The sequence below is a fragment of the Rhopilema esculentum genome, chromosome 20 (genome assembly GCF_057945365.1).
Source record: "Rhopilema esculentum isolate cy_ngs chromosome 20, ASM5794536v1, whole genome shotgun sequence".
Classification (NCBI taxonomy): Eukaryota; Metazoa; Cnidaria; class Scyphozoa; order Rhizostomeae; family Rhizostomatidae; genus Rhopilema; species Rhopilema esculentum.
Genome location: NC_142834.1, coordinates 3354958 through 3377589, shown reverse-complemented (window position 1 = coordinate 3377589; position 22632 = coordinate 3354958). Strand labels below are relative to the sequence as shown.

The 22632-nt window shown below is 36.2% G+C and overlaps 3 protein-coding genes across 3 annotated transcripts; all 3 read right to left on the bottom strand.

Moving 5' to 3' along the window:
* Positions 1 to 21: 21 nt before the first annotated feature.
* Positions 22 to 21917, bottom strand: LOC135686983 (ceramide transfer protein). Its single transcript, XM_065203400.2, has 14 exons — positions 21496 to 21917; positions 20311 to 20427; positions 11311 to 11412; positions 10641 to 10803; positions 10211 to 10407; positions 9587 to 9679; positions 8995 to 9081; positions 8773 to 8856; positions 7220 to 7318; positions 6610 to 6678; positions 6404 to 6467; positions 4993 to 5210; positions 1975 to 2101; positions 22 to 1745 (listed from the first exon to the last, which is right to left on the bottom strand). Exons 1-14 carry the CDS (start codon positions 21742 to 21744, stop codon positions 1618 to 1620), a joined length of 1797 nt encoding a protein of 598 aa, XP_065059472.2. The 5' UTR covers positions 21745 to 21917; the 3' UTR covers positions 22 to 1617.
* LOC135687471 (acid-sensing ion channel 1C-like) lies at positions 13447 to 16295 on the bottom strand. The gene has a single exon (XM_065204029.2). It carries the CDS (start codon positions 15002 to 15004, stop codon positions 13448 to 13450), a length of 1557 nt encoding a protein of 518 aa, XP_065060101.2. The 5' UTR covers positions 15005 to 16295; the 3' UTR covers position 13447.
* LOC135686984 (acid-sensing ion channel 1C-like) lies at positions 16625 to 20299 on the bottom strand. Its single transcript, XM_065203401.2, has one exon. The coding sequence runs from the start codon at positions 18469 to 18471 to the stop codon at positions 16693 to 16695; it is 1779 nt and encodes a 592-aa protein (XP_065059473.2). The 5' UTR covers positions 18472 to 20299; the 3' UTR covers positions 16625 to 16692.
* Positions 21918 to 22632: the final 715 nt, after the last annotated feature.

Below are 22632 nucleotides of genomic sequence, written 5' to 3'. Positions count from 1 at the left end.
ACGCAAGATAAACTATGTATATGAATGCATAGGAGAGAAGAATTTAATTCTTTAAATGATCAAAATATTAGAGTCATACCTACAACTAATTTGACAACACTGATTATAAATCAAAGCTAATCTACTAATGTACTATTTTTCCTATACACTGAAGGACAACAACGTACGTTGTATATGAATCATTCTAGGCAGTATTTGTTAAATTAGTAGCTATTAAGCATAAACACACAATGACATTATAAACATTAAGCCATTTGAAAACACGTAAGAAGGTAAAATTAGGTTTACAAATCTCAGAAAAACCCAGTCACAAAGTTCGAACAGTCCATATTTCTTAACATCCCAATAAAAATATAAAGATCAATTCAAAGTTAGAAGGCGTGAATGAAAACTGATTTTAAAGTTGGACTTTCGAGATATCTGACTGCATATTCAAGCTATCAAAATCAAAGCATTTTTTATACAAAATCTAACGATTTTCTTTGCAAATCTTCTGCACAACAAATGCTAGCTTCATTGGAATCCTCATTTAGAAAAGCGTACACATTGAGTTAGCCATTGCTAGCAAAGTTAAACTTATCGTATTTCACGAGATAGAGTACCATGAAAATTAAAATCCTTTTTTGACTGTGTCAGGATTTACATGTCTTTGTGCATAAGAGATTCCTTAGAGGGACTTGGATCAAATATACGGCTGCGAGTGTTTAAACTTTTAAATTTGACAGAAATACGTTCAAAATTTGAAAGACTACTTTTCAAACAAAATAACCAGTAGATATTGTATGTCATATTGAAACGAACACAAACGTACATTGATTTCCTAAACTTTTCAGGAATCAATACTGTCAAAAATCTTCAACGGGTTACAGCGATTTTCACTTTTCGTTGCGTTTAAAGTGTTCTCCTTCCAAGAGGTTAAGCAAAGTGTCGCTGTGCATATTGTATTATAATACTGCAAATGAATATAGCTTCCTTGATTCAACTGCTGCATGACCAGGACAACTGTAGCAGAACCAGGATAGGGTTTTCCAACATACTCAAACGAAACACAATGGCTTTTTCAAAAAGAGGCTTGTATCCATCAAGAGAAAGACTATTGCTCCGAGCAAAAGCCACAAGATCTGAATTTGAAGGATACCATTTTGAAAATATGCTGAAGTTTCTTTTCGAACTGACGATTTTGTAAAATTGAAGATGTTGGTTATATTTCAGTCCTTTTCTTCGAGCTATCAGTACTTCAAGATACAGATTGAAATTACGAGAGTAGCGTTAATAAAAATCGAAGGATATAAAACGTTACAAATGTAGGCTGAGAAGAACTCGATGAATTTGTTAATTTATTACAGCCCCACCTAAGCGTAAGTTAAGGGAAAAAATAACACTCTTAGGGTAGTAAATACCAATATATATAGAAATTATGATAATCGTTTCTGCTTTCTGTTTGTAATTTCTGATAATTCCTTGAATCACCAAGCGTTCTTCAATTTGTGATAGGCCCAGCGCCAAGGACTGTAGCTGTGACAAGTCTTGAGAGGAGCTCATCGCTAAATAGGGTCGAGCGCTTGCCTGTTATCAACCCCAGGTCATATTTTTCATTTGCTTACGATTTTGATTTCTTTACATCATGATCTGCTTGCCATTAGTCACCTCTTGGACAAAACCACTAAATTTTCGTAAAAACTTGGGGTACTCTCTCTTTGAAACGGCGCGTACTGCCGAAGGTGGCGCCCAACCGCCAGGATTGACTGAAATTGGAAAACGTATACTCTAAGGCATGACATCATCATCTTCATGCATAGATAAAGAAAATCATTTTTATATCAACAGAAAAGTTCTAGATAGTGTTAAAACGCAAATCAGATTCATTTCTCCGTCAATAACAGCAAATGAGAGTTCACACATCACTATTCAAACGGGTGTGGTATCACATAAACTGTTTTTAAAGATTTAGCTAGAAAGACTCAACGGGCATACCTTGCGCAGTGTATGTAAGCTTGCAGAACATGTTTTCTCTGTTTAGCGTCTTGGTATTGACCCCCGGCCTGACAAAGGTCTGACAAAACATAGTTACCCGGGCAACAGCACGGACATATTTGTTTGCCTGTAACAGAAGCAGAGCATCGTTACTATTTTGAATTCTTGCAACAATAATAACAATTTCGCTGTCGCAACGAAAGATTTACATGGAACTAATCCGGGGGGAAATTATACTCAATGATTCGAATTTATCCGGGGGCAAAATGTCACAGTCCTCAGATCTCACTGAATAGCTAATGATCTCAGACAGACTTTATCGAAATTTCAAGGAATCTTGTTTTAACAATGAAGTTTACTGAACCTCGCAATCACATTGAAAAATCACTCCTCGACAGCCACATATCTATCCACACAGAGACAGGCCTAATGAATAAATTGGTTAACTTAACCAGCAATACCTCACACACCGTTACATTAAAATCCTAATTTATGTACTTTTAACCCCTATCCAAGTTCATTATAAATGCCCATGTCTTCATCAAAACTATAACCATTTGAGGCTAAAGGGAGCTCATTCAAGGGGGGTACTCGTTAGATTTTTGGCTGCTTTAGGCGAATGCCTATTCGAACGGGGGGGGGCATTAATTTGTGGATATACAGCGATAACACGCAACAGAAATGGCCAACTACAAAAATATTACACCCAACCATCATTAATAGTCAAAACGCGGAGCTAAGCCTTTATTTTGGTGTAAAGAAATGAATTTTCTATCACAAAAACTTCAAACGATCGTTATAGAGATAGCTCCTTCTGCTGAGCTGACGAAATAAGAACGAATGAGATTGTTCATGGAAAGCTGATTTGGTAAAACGCGCTATCACACGACATAAGCTATTCCTAAGGGCCTTACAGACTGTGACCTTTTTTCTGATGAGCTTTGTATCGTGGAGCGGTTTCCACAAGAACAGCCTTATCATCGGCATCAAAAAGCCATTTTTTATCTTGAGCAGTTTACATTTTGTGGTTAACGCCATTCATTGCTTGTGTTATGCAACACTAACTGCCGTTACAATTTTTCTAAGACTGTTTTCTAACTTGGTTCCTCTGATTTAAATTCACAGTTTTGGCTAATATTATCATAAGAATGATCAAAATCATAATCACCCGGAACCTCCATTGTTTCTACCCCCTGACAAACTGAATTTTGCAGCCCGAACCTTCAGCAGTTTTTGATCATTGGCTACGTGTTTCTAGATTGAGATGGGGGCACATTACAAGATTTCAGAGTAATTCATTGAGTTTTCAAACAAATTGGGTTACGAATTGTTTTATCACTAGCGCCCTATAAATACTGAATTGGAACAAAGAACAAGTCGAGGATAAGGACTAAGCATTAAAATTGGCCTAGGCATATAAGACTTCCAGGTATCGTCAGCTCTTTAACTTCATATTGGTCTTTGCATACTAAAATTTCCAGACATCTGCAGCTCTATAACTTTAAAATTGAAGTATGACTCGGAAATTGATTGTACTGTACGTGACCGAGTGGATCTTTTAGCTTCCCAAAGTTTGTAACTATATTGTTCTCTATTTAATCCAGGCATCCGGACTTCTTTTCAAAAGAAATGGTAAGCTTTCTTAACCGTTTTGTGGTGGGTAAATTGCGCTCTGTTCTCCTATTTTTTGTCACTTAAATGCGCTGCATTTAGATTTGATGTTAATTGTTTCTTGCATTATGGTGAGAAATCTGCTTTTCAGTGAACAGTGTGGTACAGACTCTCTCTGACTGATCTGCAGAAATAGATGGTCTCAAGGTTGAACTATAAATTCACTTATGAAGTTTAAAGTCTTGATTAACAACAGTAAGTCGTCTACTTTTACAAATCCAGCAATGCTCTTGCAGTGCATAAACTGGTTGCATATAGAAATTTTCAAGCAACCCTATGAAAAGTTCAGTAAAAAGCTGCGTGCTTAAAAGACAGAGACAAATAGGAGACGATCCAAAGCGATTTGGGGGTTTAAATACAACATCAGATATTATGGCCAATAAAGCAAGATAGCTCTTTGGCCATGCTAAACCTTCTTCCTCATCCACATGCGCTATGCTCAAAGGCATCCTACAATACTCGGACACTGCAAACTTTGAGGGAACAACAAGCCTAACAAAGCAATCAATATTTGCTGTATTTCAGAACAAAACCATACAGAGTAACAACGACTGATGACGATGTTTACAAACCGCTAATTGCAGTCGAAGAGAGATAACATTTCTGCGTACGTCCTAGGACCATAGAGAAAGTTTTAACCCATTCATTGCTACGTATTTCAGAAGATCTCTTCAGTCTTTGTGGGGAATTTTCTGATAAAAGTGAAATATAATCTGTCTAAAATAAGGGAGATAGTTGCAGCTTACATCGAGTTCTAAGGAAAATTAGAAGCTCTTTATGATCTTAGTCGGATTCAGTGGCAAAAATAACACAGGAGTTGACAGACAAGATGGCTATCTCCATCCCCTTCTTCTCCTTTATCAAGTTTTAGAAGAATTAAAAGAAAAAGATTTCCAGCGTATTAAATCATTCTAATACGACTAATAGTTCTGGATGCTGTTTCTATTTTGAAAAAGGTGTAAGAAAAAGGAAAGGAATTAAAAAACCAGGTTGGATATGTAAACTGATTGGTGCTGATAAAATGGGATTTAGATGTCGGCAGTCCACAAACTGTCTGCAAAAGCAGTAATTAACGGGCTCTTATGAGCCTGCAGAGTACGCTCCTCCTTTAAGAGGACAAAATCCTACTTTAAGTTTATCTTTGCAGACAAAGAAACTTGGGAGATCTTGCAGAAAAGCGTTAAGGTGTACCTTCTTCATTCATTTGTTAACAACAGCTATCAGAGTTCCAGACAGAAAAACGACGAGATCAATGACATAAAAACAGTGGAAAAGACAGACTTTGCAAGGTCCTGGTGGTCTAAGAAAGCACTGTTGATTCTGTCAAAATAAAATCTGTGAACTCACCGGCGCGTCGTCGTGATCCGTTGCCCAGTTAGTGACCATCCAGGCGTTTTCGATTTCGTTTTTAAGCCTTTCGCCCTCCTCTGAAAGACTAAGTTTTCTAATATGTGACGCGAAGACCGTGTCCCTTTGTGACGAAGGCCATACCCGCTTGTGCACTTGGTGAAATACCATTGTATTGTCGGACAGCTTCTCCAAAACTCGACATTTTTCAACAGTGCCTAAAAGACGCAATAGTAACGATCAAGTAAGAAAAAATTGATATGAAGTATGAAAAATTGACATCAAGTATGAACAATTCGAAAAACTGCAACCGTTCTCTAAGTCCTACTAATGAAAACTTATATTGGTCAAAGAGCATTTTAATAGCGAGATGCTAGAGTTTGAAACCATTGTGAACAGGAAGTCAAGCAGGCATCCTCTGGTCATTTCCTTATTCTTGTTATTAGGCTGAGGATTTACCCTTAACTGTTTATTTGATTTGTAAGACTTCATACACTATCCCCTGAAAGGCCGTCATTCTTGACTGGCGGGATTACCATGGTTAAAAAACGTAAAATAACAAAATAAGAAATGAAAATGTCCTTTCAAATCAGCATCAACGAATGAAGGTGCACAAGACTTCAATTCATCAGAAAATCACAGTATAGCCACAAGAGAATCGCTTCAAGACAGCCAACTCCATGGGTGGGCATTTTCCAATCCCTGCTGACGTTACAGCTCTTATCTTCATTTCGAATGAAGAGCCGGAATTTGGTTGAGATTAACAGACAAACTGGCTTGAAACGAAATTCAGAGACTTCCTCTATTTTCAGAAACTCTACTTTCATACATGGAAGATTTTCATATTTCCTTTCGCGTTTAAAGGCAATCTGTCTCACTGTGGATTGGTTAACGAGAACAATAGCTGGAACACAATTCCAGCGCTCCGCCATATTTTTTACAATGCGATAAATGAAAGGGGGACTGGAAACAATAAAATATCCCTTTATTCTTATAATCAATCAACGTCGTGACAGATTGCCTTTAAACGCTTCAAGGTGGCCTAATTTTTGCAACATGTCACTCCACACTTGAATCGAAATATGCCAATAGGTAAAGGTAGGCACCTGTCGCTGTGTACTAAGAATACTGGTACTTTTAAGATGCTGTTGTAGACAGTTATGAATGTGTCGAAATAAGTAAATTTCCTTCGTACACAAAAATTCTTATATTTGATGCTACAAAAATGTGAGAGATAAAAAGGAAGTCCCTGATTGGACTCATTTTCACCGATCAGAATCCTTCACAGCCTCACATGGATGAAGCCTCCAAGAAAGAGCAGAGGCCTCGTGCAGATTTCTATATTCCTACATTGGCTCGTATAGTTCATTTAAAAATTCTTTAATATTAAAAAGTTAACATTAAAACTTACTGTCCCAATCCATACGAACATCTTTATCAAAAAAATAATGACACATTTCTCGCCCAGTAACTCCCTAGGAAAGAACAGACATTGTAAAAAACTATTTGCGAAGCAGTTAAAAACAACATTTAAAAATCGCTGCAATTAGCAGCGACAAACAACGAGTGATGAATACAAGGATCTAAATCCTGATATAAGAATCACGAATTTCCAACCTGCACAATGTGTGATGCTTTCAATGGATCACAAACTATACCATCTACTTCGAAGTCTTTTCGGTAAACCTGAAAAGGGAGAAGAGCAAGCATAAACTCAGGGTAATAAATAAACATCATCCCGCCATTGAAGGCTCGCAAAAGAAAATTAGTACAAACGCAATCTTGCAGCCAGCCAATGTATTGCGATTGGATATAACGACAATCTTATTATAAAACTCTGATGTTACAGCGATTAGTTCCGCAAGGGGGGAAGAGTCGAAGAACAAAAATTGGTTTAGTTAATGATTCGCTAAAAATTTAAAGAATTCCGAAAAGCAGATCAAAATAGGAGTCTCTGTTGCTTGCAAAGAAAGTGAAGCTGCTAGCCAGTAGCATTTTTCGAAATTTAAACAAAATACAAAGACATTTAATAGTAAGTTTTCTTATCAAAGATAAAATAAACTACAACAAGCAATTAAGCATCTTAATATGCCGCCTGCAGTGGAAAAGACAGCGTCACCAAACCGTAATCAACATAAAAATTTAACATAAATAAAATCGGTGCCTGTAGCATAAAAAACATCTAATGTGTGATATAGCGTGTGAATAGTGGATAACTTGTAGGTACCTTGAGATCCCCGTCTTCTAGGACCATGTCCCACCCGCTGCTATCTTTGGTCACATCTTCCTTGACTAGCATGAGACTTTCTCTTACTTTTCCGGTAACCTGAAATCACGAAGAGTCAGAAAGATAACATCGTGAAATATGCAAGACAACTTCTTCTACTTTGCATTCCATTTTGGAAACAAGAAGGACTTACCTTCGGAAACGTTATAAGACCTAAGAAATAACTGCGAAGCGGCATGGAACAAAGGCATGGCAAAAACTGTATTTAGAAACTCTCTTGCGGACGGCCAATGCGGAGGTTTTCAAAATCAAGGGAATATACAGATATACGAAAAATATTCAAACAATGAAATTGTATTTTCAAAGGAAACAGTTTATATCAAAATAGCTAATTAAATCATGAGAGAAAGGCCAAATTTCAAGAATATAGGATAGATTGCCAAATAATGTACAAAAACAAAGTGCATACCAAAATGTAGGTAAGAAAAGGAAGAATTCTTTATATAAAAACTAACACAAAGGCAATCTCGTGGTATATAAAAACTAACACAAAGGCAATCTCGTGGTATATAAAAACTAACACAAAGGCAATCTCATGGTATATAAAAACTAACACAAAGGCAATCTCGTGGTATATAAAAACTAACACAAAGGCAATCTCGTGGTATATAAAAACTAACACAAAGGCAATCTCGTGGTATATAAAAACTAACACAAAGGCAATCTCGTGGTATATAAAAACTAACACAAAGGCAATCTCGTGGTATATAAAAACTAACACAAAGGCAATCTCGTGGTATATAAAAACTAACACAAAGGCAATCTCGTGGTATATAAAAACTAACACAAAGGCAATCTCGTGGTATATAAAAACTAACACAAAGGCAATCTCGTGGTATATAAAAACTAACACAAAGGCAATCTCGTGGTATATAAAAACTAACACAAAGGCAATCTCGTGGTATATAAAAACTAACACAAAGGCAATCTTGCAGTCAGATAATGTTAGCTTAAAGTGCCTGTGACATGATTTTCGTGCTTTTGGGTTTATATATCTATTCTTATGTAAAAAGGCCTGTTATTTTCATTTCTGAGGTTAGTTTTTACGTTTCGTGAGAAATGAAGGAGTTATTGGCGATCTTCTACGCCAAAATTCGCCATCTTGGTTTTCAGAATGAGTAGACAGTGACGTAACGGGAGGGACACGATCGCCTCAACTTTCTAGTTTTTGTAACGTAGTCAATGAGGAAAAATCTAAAAGGTCCAAGATGAGCTATATTTCCAGAGAAAGTAGTGGCAGCGAGGATGAGATTTTTGAAGGTAGCGCTTACATTGTTACAATAACGAGTTCCTCCCATGACGTCACAAGAGAACGGCGAATGATGATAAAGCGACTTGGCTAGGCCGCACTATTTTGCTTAATTTCAATATCTCTTTTTTTAAAAAAAAGTTCAGATCTACTATAAGAGCAGTGCAACGCTTCAATTAAGAGAATAAAACAAATCATGTCACAGGCACTTTAAATACATTAGATGGTATGAATATATAGGTACCTCATCTGAAAGCCGGTGTTTAACTAATTCAACAAACACACTGTCATCCGGAGGAGGCGGTATTCTCTCCTTTGTACTGCTTGTCTACAAAATAAACAATGGATTGAAATTAAGTTCCAATTTAGCTACTTTGAGAGAGCTTATAAGATATAAAATCGTTTAGAGAAACCACAGGGAAATTCTGCATAAAAGCTGATGCATTTAAAATGTTAAAAAACCAACCAGTTCAGATTCTTCGTCTTCGCGGTCAAGGGCAGTCTCAACGGCATCGAAAAATTCTTCCTCGTTCAATTTGCTGTATGGGCCTTCCTGTAACAAAATGAGATTTGGGATAAACACGGGTTATGTTGGAGAGTGGAAATGAAAACAAGAGAAGGTGGAAATGAAACAAGGAAAAATTGGAACGAAAACATGGAAAGGATAAAATGAAAATTCGGAAAGGAGCTATGGAAGCAAGGATCATTAAGTAATTAAATAAAGGCACGGCTGTAAATTCATAACTTGCTCGATATAAAAGAATGGTTTAAAACTTCGATATTGAAAATGAACTACAAACGATCGGTTATAAACTGAACTTGCAGCATTTAAAATGTCGTGGCTGAGACACGAATGCTCTGAGGTGTGAAATTAAATTGGAAATAAATCCTTTTTATTTATCATACATTTGTTTGCGAGTTTACTCTTACCAAAATAAAGGATACTCGAATTTTCTCTTACTTGAGTTTTATAAATACAATTATGGATTATGCAAAAACGAATCAAATTTTTATCAGAGATATTTCAATCTAAAGTAAGAAGCATAACAGTGACGTACCTCGTAATCTGGACCACCAACAAAAGAAGAAACTTTCAACTTATCTAGAGCCTCCTTGTATTGCTCTTGAAGTCTCTTGCTTCTGTCACGTTCCTGCCGGAAAGGGAAACATTTTTGCATGTTGAGGATGTAAGGGATAAACAAGTTCCGTAGAATATATAACAGCCCTGTGCAATAACTACATTCTCATATGAAGAAAATTCAAGGGCTTTTGTGGGGCGGGGGCTCTCGGCTCGCTGGGGCGGGGGCTCTTGGCTCGCTAGGGGGGCTCTCGACTCGCTGGGGCGGGGGGCAGAGTTACCATCAACTCTATATTATCAATTCTTTTTAGTTACTCATGCTGTTGTATAAATTATGGCTGACATTAATTAGCCTTATGCTATCAGCTACGCCAACCTTAATCAAAGAATTTATTATTATTTATTATTATTATTATATATTATAACATAATGCAGTTATCTACTCAAATAAAATAGCTATCTTTCTTTACAAATACATATCCCCTAATTCTCAGATTACAAAATTTTGGTTTCATTTTCCGAATAGTATTTTTTTGAAATAGTGTGCAAGTGAATGTTCATTCCGGAAATTACACATACATGCTTAGTATTCGCAAGTACTGACCTTTTCCAGCCTCCGCTTCCATTGGTCTTCTCTTTTGGACATTAATTCGATGCAGTGGGATAAAACCTGGAGTACCCCATCAGTGGTCGCTTTGAATGTGATCGCTTCGCCACGAAAATCGACTGCCTGTCGGCTTAAGTGATGCGATTGCAAATAGTTATTGCCGTCGTGTGGGGTTGGAGTGGCGGACAAGTCATCTAAAAATTGCGGAATATGGAATCAGTTTTCAATTCAACTCAATATCTACTAACCAAGCTATTAATTCAACCCATTAAAATGAATTGATTAATCGATTTGATTCACCTTCATCGTCAACATGGATCAAATAGTTTTATTCAAGAAAGTCTAATACTTTTATTTATAATATTATCTATAATTAAGGCGATTTATATCATCTACAGTTCTAGGCTATGTTATATCGGACACCCACCAGCATCAAAGTCATCATCGTCAAGGTCCAGTCCTTGAGTCTCAAATCTTGGGTTCTTGTCGGCACAGGAATCGAAATAAGATTGTAGCGTGTCAATCTGACGACAAAGGATGTCACGAAATGTCTCCATTTCAAGAAGTTTCTCTTTTAAGCCATCGCCTCTCTATAAGGAAAGAAAATTGTCTATAGCAGCAATTCTTATGTTATCTTTCATCTTGTAATATTTTGAAAGTGAAAATGATTTTCTTTAAAACATCTTTGGCTTGATATCAACATTAGAAAACTGACCTAAGCGTTAATGATGCTTATCCTGTCAATAGAATACCATAAATCCTCGAAAAATCCCCCCCCCCCCCTCGAATAAGCCCCCACCAAAAAAATCATTTTTGCAAATAAGCCCCCAAGCTTATTCGAGGATTTACAGTATATGATGTCCAAGATACGCAATTCGGTGTAGAGAACAGGACGGTTCTAAGTTGCTATTCCGAGTTTCACGCTTAATGCGACATGAGATGCCTAGAAATGCATTTAATATTGCCAACCTGGTACAAACAGCAAGCTAATTAATGATCAGTATTCGTTGATCTCTGTCGTCAATTGCATACCCAGTTACGTTCTTATTTTTTAATATATTAATGAATATCATACGTCTTTAAAAACTGCTGAATACCTTGAAAGATGAGGAGGACTGTAAACTTGGAAGGGAGGTTAAGGACAGCACCGAGGCCACCTTTGGCAGATGTGTTTCAGATCCATAGCCTGATTCTGCTTGCTGCAAAAGAACAAGAGAGCTGCAATTATATCAAGCATGCACAATAAATTGAGCCACGATGTTTATATACAAGAAGAGGACCAAAAATGGCTTTGAAAAAAAGCGAAAAAATTTTTAGTCATACTAAAGCTTTTCGTGTGACACTCTTCAGAGTATAAAACGCCAGAACATAGATCGAAAACTCTACGCTAGGAAATATATATAACCAGTTGTGGATCGAAAAAGACCAATCATAATCGCGATCACGTTACTTTCAAGGTTACTCAATCAGTGCAGCTTGCCTGTTGAAAATGTTACCAATGGAGTGAAAATGTTACTAAGGTGAAAATGAACTCACTCTGTCTACACAAAAGCGGTTATCTCAGGTTTATCTATATAGATTCCAAAACATCAGAACCTGGTCATCAGAACCTGGTCATCAGAACCTGGTCATCAGAACCTGGTCATCAGAACCTGGTCATCAGAACCTGGTCATCAGAACCTGGTCATCAGAACCTGGTCATCAGAACCTGGTCATCAGAACCTCGTAATCAGAACCTGGTCATCAGAACCTGGTCATCAGAACCTGGTCATCAGAACCTGGTCATCAGAACCTGGTCATCAGAACCTGGTCATCAGAACCTCGTAATCAGAACCTGGTCATCAGAACCTGGTCATCAGAACCTGGTCATCAGAACCTGGTCATCAGAACCTGGTCATCAGAACCTCGTAATCAGAACCTGGTCATCAGAACCTGGTCATCAGAACCTGGTCATCAGAACCTGGTCATCAGAACCTGGTCATCAGAACCTGGTCATCAGAACCTGGTCATCAGAACCTGGTCATCAGAACCTGGTCATCAGAACCTGGTCATCAGAACCTGGTCATCAGAACCTGGTCATCAGAACCTGGTCATCAGAACCTGGTCATCAGAACCTGGTCATCAGAACCTGGTCATCAGAACCTGGTCATCAGCTTCTTTTTCTAATTGATGCTAGGAAAATACCCGAATGCGATAAGAGCAAAGTCCGAGCAAAGGAAAACGGATGTTATAGATGGAAAAGATAAGATTGTTGTTTAGGTTTGTTGAAAATCAAAGTCTGCCCTGTTGCTTGGTAGATTGAGTTGCCTATCTGCATGTAACGCTACGCTTTTCAGGTAAAAATCACCTCTTTTCCAGTGATAGATACTCGTGGCGTGTTTGCAAAATAACACAAGAAACATTGAGCTTTATCAAGGTCGAGGATTTAAAATCTAAGGTTTAGATGTCAAAGCAGTATCAACATCATGATTCCTCGGGTGAAGCCTATGGATGTTGAAATGAAGAGCGAAAAAAACCATGTGGCCACACAAGAATAAACACAAATCTGTTTGATCATTATAATGCTTTCAAGAATATAAATTACAATAATTTTTGATAGCAAATCTTGGCATTTATGATGATATGATATGATATGATATGATATGATATGATATGATATGATATGATATGATATGATATGATATGATATGATATGATATGATATGATATGATATGATATGATATGATATGATATGATATGATATGATATGATATGATATGATATAATATAATATAATATACTATAATATAATATAATATAAAATAATATAATATAATATAATATAATATAATTAATATAATATAATATAATATAATATAATATAATATAATATAATATAATATAATATAATATAATATAATATAATATAATATAATATAATATAATATAATAAAATATAATATAATATAATATAATATAATATAATATAATATAATAAAATATAATATAATATAATATAATATAATATAATATAATATAATATAATATAATATAATATAATATAATATAATATAATATAATATAATATAATATAATATAATATAATATAATATAATATAATATAATATAATATAATATAATTTCATATAATGTAATATAATATAATACAATATTATTTTATATAATATATATAATACCATCCGATATGATATGATATAATATAACTTTTATAATTTAAAAAAAACTAGAGAGGTTTATTTAAAGTTTTCAACCATTCCGATGTCTCTGCTACGACGAGTTCCCGTGAACTGTTCCGCAGTAAGTCCTTTGTCTCTCAACCACACACCTTGGTGACCAATTCGTCTATGATAACGACCAAATAAAGCTGTGATGATAAATGTCAGAAACTCAAGGATAGAGAAGAATGAGGCACCAATGAAAAGCCCGAGTGACCCGCCGATACCAGCAACCAGTGAGAAAAAATTCATTGCTGGCGCCTCCATAGCTTTCTGGTAGCTGAAAGATTTGAAGTAAACGTTCAACTGCAAAAAATTGGAGCGTATGAAATCTTCTGATACATTGGTTCGATTCAATACCTTAGACAAAACTGGTCTGTAATACTGCATGTCTACGTTAGTGGGCCATCGAGAGCTGGTTCCAGTGAGTTTGAAGGTTTCTTCATAGCACGGTAAGGGACAATCACACGTTGCTTTTTTAGAAGATAAATCTCCATAAAATTCCAGCAAGCAAGTACCAGCATCTCCTGAAACGTTTTTCGGCGGATTGGGTAACTTTTTACCTCTTCGACTTAAATGATAAAGTGCTGCGTTGTCAATAATGCCACATCTCTCATAAAGTTTCAATTGATGGCAAGACTGCAAGCAGTTATTGACACCATAACGGCCTGGGTACACTGGGTCTCCCTCCCTATCAACACATTTTGATGTGTACGGCTTTTCCTTGCGAAATATGAACTTTTGCTCTATTGATATCAGCGTCTGAGTCCCTGGTTGGACGGCAAACCAGTCATTGTCTGGGCGTGGGAACACATCCTGTGGATGTACCATAACTAAAACGCCTGCTGCATTATCATAAGGTACTAACTTCATATAGTCATCTTGATTTACATAAAGTACTAAGTTGAGTCCTCCATATACTCCGGATAGAGTCTGGGTAAACTTGCCATTGACATTGAAAGTCTTACAGAAGCCAGAATGATGGTTCAGAAAACTATCTGTGAAGTCGCTTCGATTGCAATCTTGAAAAGACCCAAATCTACACCAATCTTCGATACCATCGAGGAAAAGCTTATCTGAAGCGAACTGCGTGGCTTTCGTCAATGTTATGTTGGAATGGATCATAAAATTAAAAAAACCAGGATGTTTCAACATACTTAACACCTTTTTCCTCTCCATACTCTTGTTTAAGAAACTTTGAAAACGTCTTTCCATATCAGTGACAAGACTGTTGAATTTGCTTTTTTGGTAGTTGTTCAAATTACAAATAGTGACACTGGGGAACTTTGCAGTATCGTTTGTATGCTCCTCCACAAGCACATATGTTTGGAATTCAAGGAATTCCGCCACAAGGAACACAATGTTAGTGACACTTGCAACAAAAAGAGCCAGAATTGCTAAACTCCACAGAAGTTTCAGACTCCAGTGTTTTGATTCCTCAATCTTTGAAAGGCCATGGATAGTAGACTTTGTCAAGTAAGACTCTTTTTGCTGGCTTCTGAGATTTGCTTCAGAATCAATAACTTTTTCGCGAGTACTTGATTCTCGCTCAGACTTTTTCGTGTGCTTCTCCATTCCCAGTTCTGTCTCGATTTCGATCAATTGCTGCTGATCAGAAAAATTTGTAATCGTGCTAGAGACAATCACACGTTCACACGTTCACCGTGCTAGAACAATTTTTTATGCGATTAAATGTGTCCTTAGCAGATTTTCTCATGAACTCACTTCGATTCAAGCCCAAATAAAACGAGCGATCAGCTGCTTCTTGTAAAAGATTTCTGAGTTTAAAGCTTATTAAACTGAGCATCTTGAGATTGACAGAAAACAACATGGAATTTTACAATAAATTACAGCTTTATTTAGAAACCCAATGTGCCTAACAAAGAAATTTTATTGGAAAGTATGAATTTATCTTTAATAACAAATTATTGAAAAATGCTGCAAAGGAAAATTGAAAATAACTCACACCTGTAGATTTTCTAAACAAGCGAAACACTTGAAAACAAATAACGGTGAAAAAAGGCTGATTTTCATGACTTTTAAAATGCCGTGTTCAAAGCAAACACATTAATTCCATAAGTCTCTCTTTTCATAATCTTAAAACCCTACATACAATAAACACTGCTCATAATGACTCGGTTGTCAATAATTCAATGCAGGTGTTCATTTTCATTGCCTTTTCATGAAGAAATTTTCACTAGGGTGACGAAATGCCCCAAGTGGATGAGCTTACAAGGACGATAGCCCATCGAACAAAAATCGTCATAGGATGTCCTTCTGGGGCAGAGGGGGTATCACCTGCCCACAATTGCTTTGATTTTTTAAATGCATGGACAAATGCAGGCTTACAGGAACATGTTTCCAACAACAGGAAGAGTTTTAGAGCGCTATGCCAAAAAAGATGGAAGGCTAGCGTTCAGCCAGCAAATTTACCGAACAGGAGAGAAACTTTAATCAGAAATCTTCAGTCATCCTCATACAATATATCACTGCTTTGATACAAATGTTTTAAAAGAATTTTCATAGACCATAAAAAGAGGATCTTCCGTCATAGTTAGGGTCGGAAATCGTTATATACAGCGTACTCTTATATCACCCATTCATGAAAATTGTTGGACGCCCCATGATCAACTGCCCCCACCTAAAATTACGTCTGGATCCGCCCCTGGGTTATCCTCATATCATAATTGGGTGATTCCGGTGACTGCGCAAAAAAACAGCATATGAAACTTTGTAGGCACACAAGGATAAAAAAAATCTGTTTGATTACTATGTTGCTTTCAAGAATAGAAATAACAATTTTTTGTGGCAATAAATTATTGCATTGATGCTGATATCATTATCACGGGATAAACGTCAAGGACACAATATGATATGATATGATATGATTATAATATAATATAATATAATATAATATAATATAATATAATATAATATAATATAATATAATATAATATAATATAATATAATATAATATAATATAATATAATATAATATAATATAATATAATATAATATAATATAATATAATATAATATAATATAATATAATATAATATAATATAATATAATATAATATAATATAATATAATATAATATAGTATAATATAATATAATATAATATAATATAATATAATATAATATAATATAATTTCATATAATGTAATATAATATAATACAATAATATATTATATAATATATATAATACCATACGATATGATATGATATAATATAACTTTTATAATTTAAATAAAACTAGAGAGGTTTATTTAAAGTTTTCAACCATTCCGATGTCTCTGCTACGACGAGTTCCCGTGAACTGTTCCGCAGTAAGTCCTTTGTCTCTCAACCACACACCTTGGTGACCAATTCGTCTATGATAACGACCAAATAAAGCTGTGATGATAAATGTCAGAAACTCAAGGATAGAGAAGAATGAGGCACCAATGAAAAGCCCGAGTGACCCGCCGATACCAGCAACCAGTGAGAAAAAATTCATTGCTGGCGCCTCCATAGCTTTCTGGTAGCTGAAAGATTTGAAGTAAACGTTCAACTGCAAAAAATTGGAGCGTATGAAATCTTCTGATACATTGGTTCGATTCAATACCTTAGACAAAACTGGTCTGTAATACTGCATGTCTACGTTAGTGGGCCATCGAGAGCTGGTTCCAGTGAGTTTGAAGGTTTCTTCATAGCACGGTAAGGGACAATCACACGTTGCTTTTTTAGAAGATAAATCTCCATAAAATTCCAGCAAGCAAGTACCAGCATCTCCTGAAACGTTTTTCGGCGGATTGGGTAACTTTTTACCTCTTCGACTTAAATGATAAAGTGCCGAGTTGGCAATAATGCCACATCTCTCATAAAGTTTCAGGTGATGGCAAGACTGCAAGCAGTTATTGACACCATAACGGCCTGGGTACACTGGGTCTCCCTCCCTATCAACACATTTTGATGTGTACGGCTTTTCCTTGCGAAATATGAACTTTTGCTCTATTGATATCAGCGTCTGAGTCCCTGGTTGGACGGCAAACCAGTCATTGTCTGGGCGTGGGAACACATCCTGTGGATGTACCATAACTAAAACGCCTGCTGCATTATCATAAGGTACTAACTTCATATAGTCATCTTGATTTACATAAAGTACTAAGTTGAGTCCTCCATATACTCCGGATAGAGTCTGGGTAAACTTGCCATTGACATTGAAAGTCTTACAGAAGCCAGAATGATGGCTCAGAAAACTATCTATGAAGTCGCTTCGATTGCAATCTTGAAAAGACCCAAATCTACACCAATCTTCGATACCATCGAGGAAAAGCTTATCTGAAGCAAACTGCGTGGCTTTCGTCAATGTTATGTTGGAATGGATCATAAAATTAAAAAAACCAGGATGTTTCAACATACTTAACACCTTTTTTCTCTCCATACTCTTGTTTAAGAAACTTTGAAAACGTCTTTCCATATCAGTGACAAGACTGTTGAATTTGCTTTTTTGGTAGCAGTTCAAATTACAAATAGTGACACTGGGGAACTTTGCAGTATCGTTTGTATGCTCCTCCACAAGCACATATGTTCGGAATTCAAGGAATTCCGCCACAAGGAACACAATGTTGGTGACGCTTCCAACAAAAAGAGCCAGAATTGCTAAACTCCACAGAAGTTTCAGACTCCAGTGTTTTGATTCCTCAATCTTTGAAAGGCCATGGATAGTAGACTTTGTCAAGTAAGACTCTTTTTGCTGGCTTCTGAGATTTGCTTCAGAATCAATAACTTTTTCGCGAGTACTTGATTCTCGCTCAGACTTTTTCGTGTGCTTCTCCATTCCCAGTTCTGTCTCGATTTTGATCAATTGCTGCTGATCAGAAAAATTTGTAATCGTGCTAGAACAATTGTTTATGCGATTAAATGTGTCCTTTGCAGATTTTCTCATGAACTCACTTCGATTCAAGCCCAAATAAAACGAGCGATCAGCTGCTTCTTGTAAAAGATTTCTGGGTTTAAAGCTTATTAAACTGAGCATCTTGAGATTGACAGAAAACAACATGGAATCTTACAATAAATTACAGCTTTATTTAGAAACACAATGTGCCTAGCAAAGGAATTCTATTGGAAAGAATGAATTTATCTTTAATAACAAATTATTGAAAAATGCTGCAAAGGAAAACTGAAATAACTTACACCTGTAGATTTTCTAAACAAGCGAGACACTTGAAAACAAATAACGGTGAAAAAAGGCTGATTTTGATGACTTTTAAAATGCCCTGTTCAAAAACAAACTACATTAATTCCACAAGTCTCTCTTTTCATAATCTTAAAACCCTACATACAATAAACACTGCTCATAATGACTCGGTTGTCGATAACTCAATGCAGGTGTTCATTTCATGTTTGCAAACAATATGGCTAACATCAATAAAGTTTTTAATGCTTTTTTGTAACTTAGTAACAAATTTAGCGCTGATTTCCCAAGAAATATTGGAAAGCTGGTACTGCAAAACGACAATATTCCATGCCTTTTCATGAATAAATTTTCACCAGGGTACTCACAGGCAGTGGCGAAGCCAAAGTTCCTGCTTATCCTTTGGGCAGGACCACAAATTTCAAAAGATAACAATTTTTAGAAGAAGAAAAATTGATTATATGACTGATTCAAAGGCATTTCTTGTCTGGACTAAACCCTAAACGTCCAATATTCGTAGACAAAACTAAACCCTAAACGCCTCGTAGCCCTGTTTTTGGTTCTGTCTCACAATAGAAGAAAACAATGGCACTCCTACCACAGAAAAGAAATGAAATTTCTATTCTGTGCTTCTACCCTTCAGAAATGGCAGGACCTCAGGTCCTGCTTTTTCATGAAGGCAGGGCCTAGACTTTTGGAGCCATATGTTTTCTTACAATTTGATGATTTTCTGCGCTGTGCATGGTCACAAAGAATATTCACTCTGGCCATAGTAAGGCTTTCATTAAGAAAAATAAATATTTTGATATCATGGATCAGAATAACTGTAACGAAGACATCATTGCTGCTGTAGAAGTCTTTTGCTGCTAGAAGCTTCGGACAGGACAGGGCTAAACTGTTGTCACTTGATTTATACAAGAATCGACCATTTGAAGACGGTACTTATGGAAATCAAATTGTTTAGAGTCGTTCTGTTGGTCCTATTTACTGTTCAAGTCAGGAATATCACATACATGGCGAGAAACCTGGCATTCATATACTTTTCTCTCAGACTGCAGAGAGCAAAGGAAGTCATATTCAAAGGGCTAAACATAAACAGTAGAAAAAGTTTGCCGCCGCTGCCGAGAGAGAATCTTCATTTTATTCTACCAGGAAAGTGGAGATGGAGGGAAGATGGAGTGTGCATGACAGAAAAAGGGGTTTGCTTAAATTTAATCTCAGCTGTTCGTCATCCTGTCTTAACAGGAACTACCATACCATTCAGAGGTCCCGATGAAAAGGACGCCTGCTTAAACAATGGTAATTACTAGGTGTACTCTGTGTACTCAGATTGTACAAAAGTACAAAAGTTACTGACCCCCTTTGGGCAGTACCACCTGTTCTTGGTTAGCTTCACCACTGCTCACAGGGTGGCTGAAAGTTGCTACTCTGAGTATCACATTAGGTAAAACCTTAATAAGCTTCATCAAGGAACTTTTTCTGAAAAATGGCAACTATTTCTGATTTTATCCACCCTGATATGATGAACTTTTTTAATTTTTAATGTTTTTAATAAATCGATACAATTAGTTAAATAGAGGACCCTCATGAAAAGTGCCCTCAAGTGACTGAGGCTGTCCTCTGTAAATATTTGTATTATTATTATTATTAATGACATGGATAGGTAACAACTAACGAAGGCATTGAAAAGCTAAAGGAAGTTACCTTGGCAGCTTCTAGTGTTGAAATCCACTTTGATCGTTCATCTGGGTCTGCTGATCTCATGTAATAAATATTATCGTTAACATGAACATCAAATCTGCAGTCGTCATATTCATGGCACTAAAAAGAAGCAAACAGAGGATTCATAAACCAAAGAACGCAAGTTGAATAACCATTGACAACTTTTTTACACATTTACTTCAACTTTGTGTTGTACTCAAAACATCTGAATAAAAGCTATACTCTATTTTGCAAAAAGTACAAAAATAAAAATAAAGTAACGAAGGGAATTTAATGCCATGGATGTTTAATGCCATAAAAATTTAGATGTTTGATAGATGTTTAATGCCATAAAAATGATGTAAAGCAAGAAATAACAACAAAACTTTTTGATAATGTACATAAGGTACAAATATACCAGTGTGCAAATTTTGAAGCAAAATGGTCAATGGCACTTGAATTGGATACATGTTATTTATTTGGTAACGAAGGAAGGATAGATTTCCTAGAATAAAATCTTTATGGGAGATTGTAAATTTTATCTCAATGCTACAGCATAGCTACTGTTAGACTGTTTATGAAAGATGCTACACAATCCCTCTTTTTAAATCACTGGCATTACTGTTTTATAAGCTTAAAAAAATAACTTACAATCTGACTTTATATATGGAAATATAGCTTGAAATGGAAGTGGATATTTGGATGGAACATGCTATTTGCTTGAAGCACATAAAGGTGAAAACCTGATTTAAGATTCACTACACTTGTACTATAAGCTAGAGATTAAAGAGCTGGAATGGAGACACAAACATTGATGACAAAGTTTACTCACAGTGGACCACTAGGACAAAACGTTTAGGGAAAACAATATTGTATGGACTGGCATATATATAACTGAATGTATTACACTACAGAGCATAGAAATTTGCATAAAACTTTTCTGTATTCCTTGCTACCATTCGATCTGTCATAGATTCCGTTTCCACTTTAGGAATGTACTATAGTTTAGTCCATTATTCCCAAATTTAGCAAAAAAATTCTATGAGAATTAGTGACCATAATGGCATTTATCAGTTAATGGGATTCGTCACACCCTTGTCTCTCGCGGACAACTCATGATGAGTCATATGTCTATTCGGTGTGGGATGCACGACTGGCCTAGCCCCTTTTTCAGAAATTGAAACTCACCAAAACTTTCGCTCTCCCAAGACTAACTGATCCTCGACATCCGTACGCCATATCAAACTCCGACTTATAGTAAGAGAGGTTTCCGCTCTTCAATATAAAATACCGATCTTGCCATCCATGTAAGTAGTTTGTCCATTTGGAAAGCACTCCTTCCAGGCTAATCTCCTGTCTAAGTTCGCGAGGAGAGTCCGCATCATCTTCTTCATCACTGCAACTCAGGCTCAGTTCCTCGACCATATTAAAGGCCATCTTCTTCTAAACGCAGAAAACAAACAACAAACCGATATTCTGCGATAGCTAAACGCTCATTTGTCACTAATGTCGAAGCTTCTACCTCACATCATGTTGAAGGTAAAGAAACATTTTCAGTACTGAACACCTTGCGAGCGATTTCCTTCCAACAAAAACAAGTGCTAAAACTGCGAAGGAGCAGCCACCATCTGTGTCCCAAATAAGAGGCTACAGCAAGAAAAAGAGGCTAGAGGACAATTTTCAAAATATATTGATTTCTTTACTATCATTATTGTGAGAAAAAAACTTGCAAAATTTTTAGATAGAGCATTAAGGTAAAATATTATTAAGGAAAATTTGATCTACGACACTGAGATAAGCCGTAGATATTGTCTAGGCAAGTATCCTACGTTAAACATAAATAAGTTGATAAATACAATAATTGATCAAATCAGAATTCCAAAGTAGTTTTAATCTGAGTTTTAATCAGAATAAATTTAATCAAAATTTGTGTGATTAAAGTTTTTAAAGAAGACAGGTGATGCAGCTTAATGAAAGATTCCAGGAAACTAGCGTGAGCTAAGCGTCCCTATGATTATGAGCTCTCTGGAAAGAAAGAATTAGCTGTAGAGCGAAGTAACGTTCAGTTCTGTGAATTAACATTCTGTGAATTAGTAAAAGATTAGCCTCGGAGCATGAGCAGTAGCGTAGCCAGGGTGGTAAGATTAGGGGGCAAGGCAAGTAGAGGAAAGTAAAATTGGGGGTGCACGCCCATTTAGAAAAAATCCACACACTCTAGAAAGGAACCCAACTTTGAAAAAACCTTGTTTTTCAGAGGAAGCCACCCGCTAAGACACGAGTGAAGTGCTGGTGCAACTTGAAAAAATCAATAACTAACAATGTAAA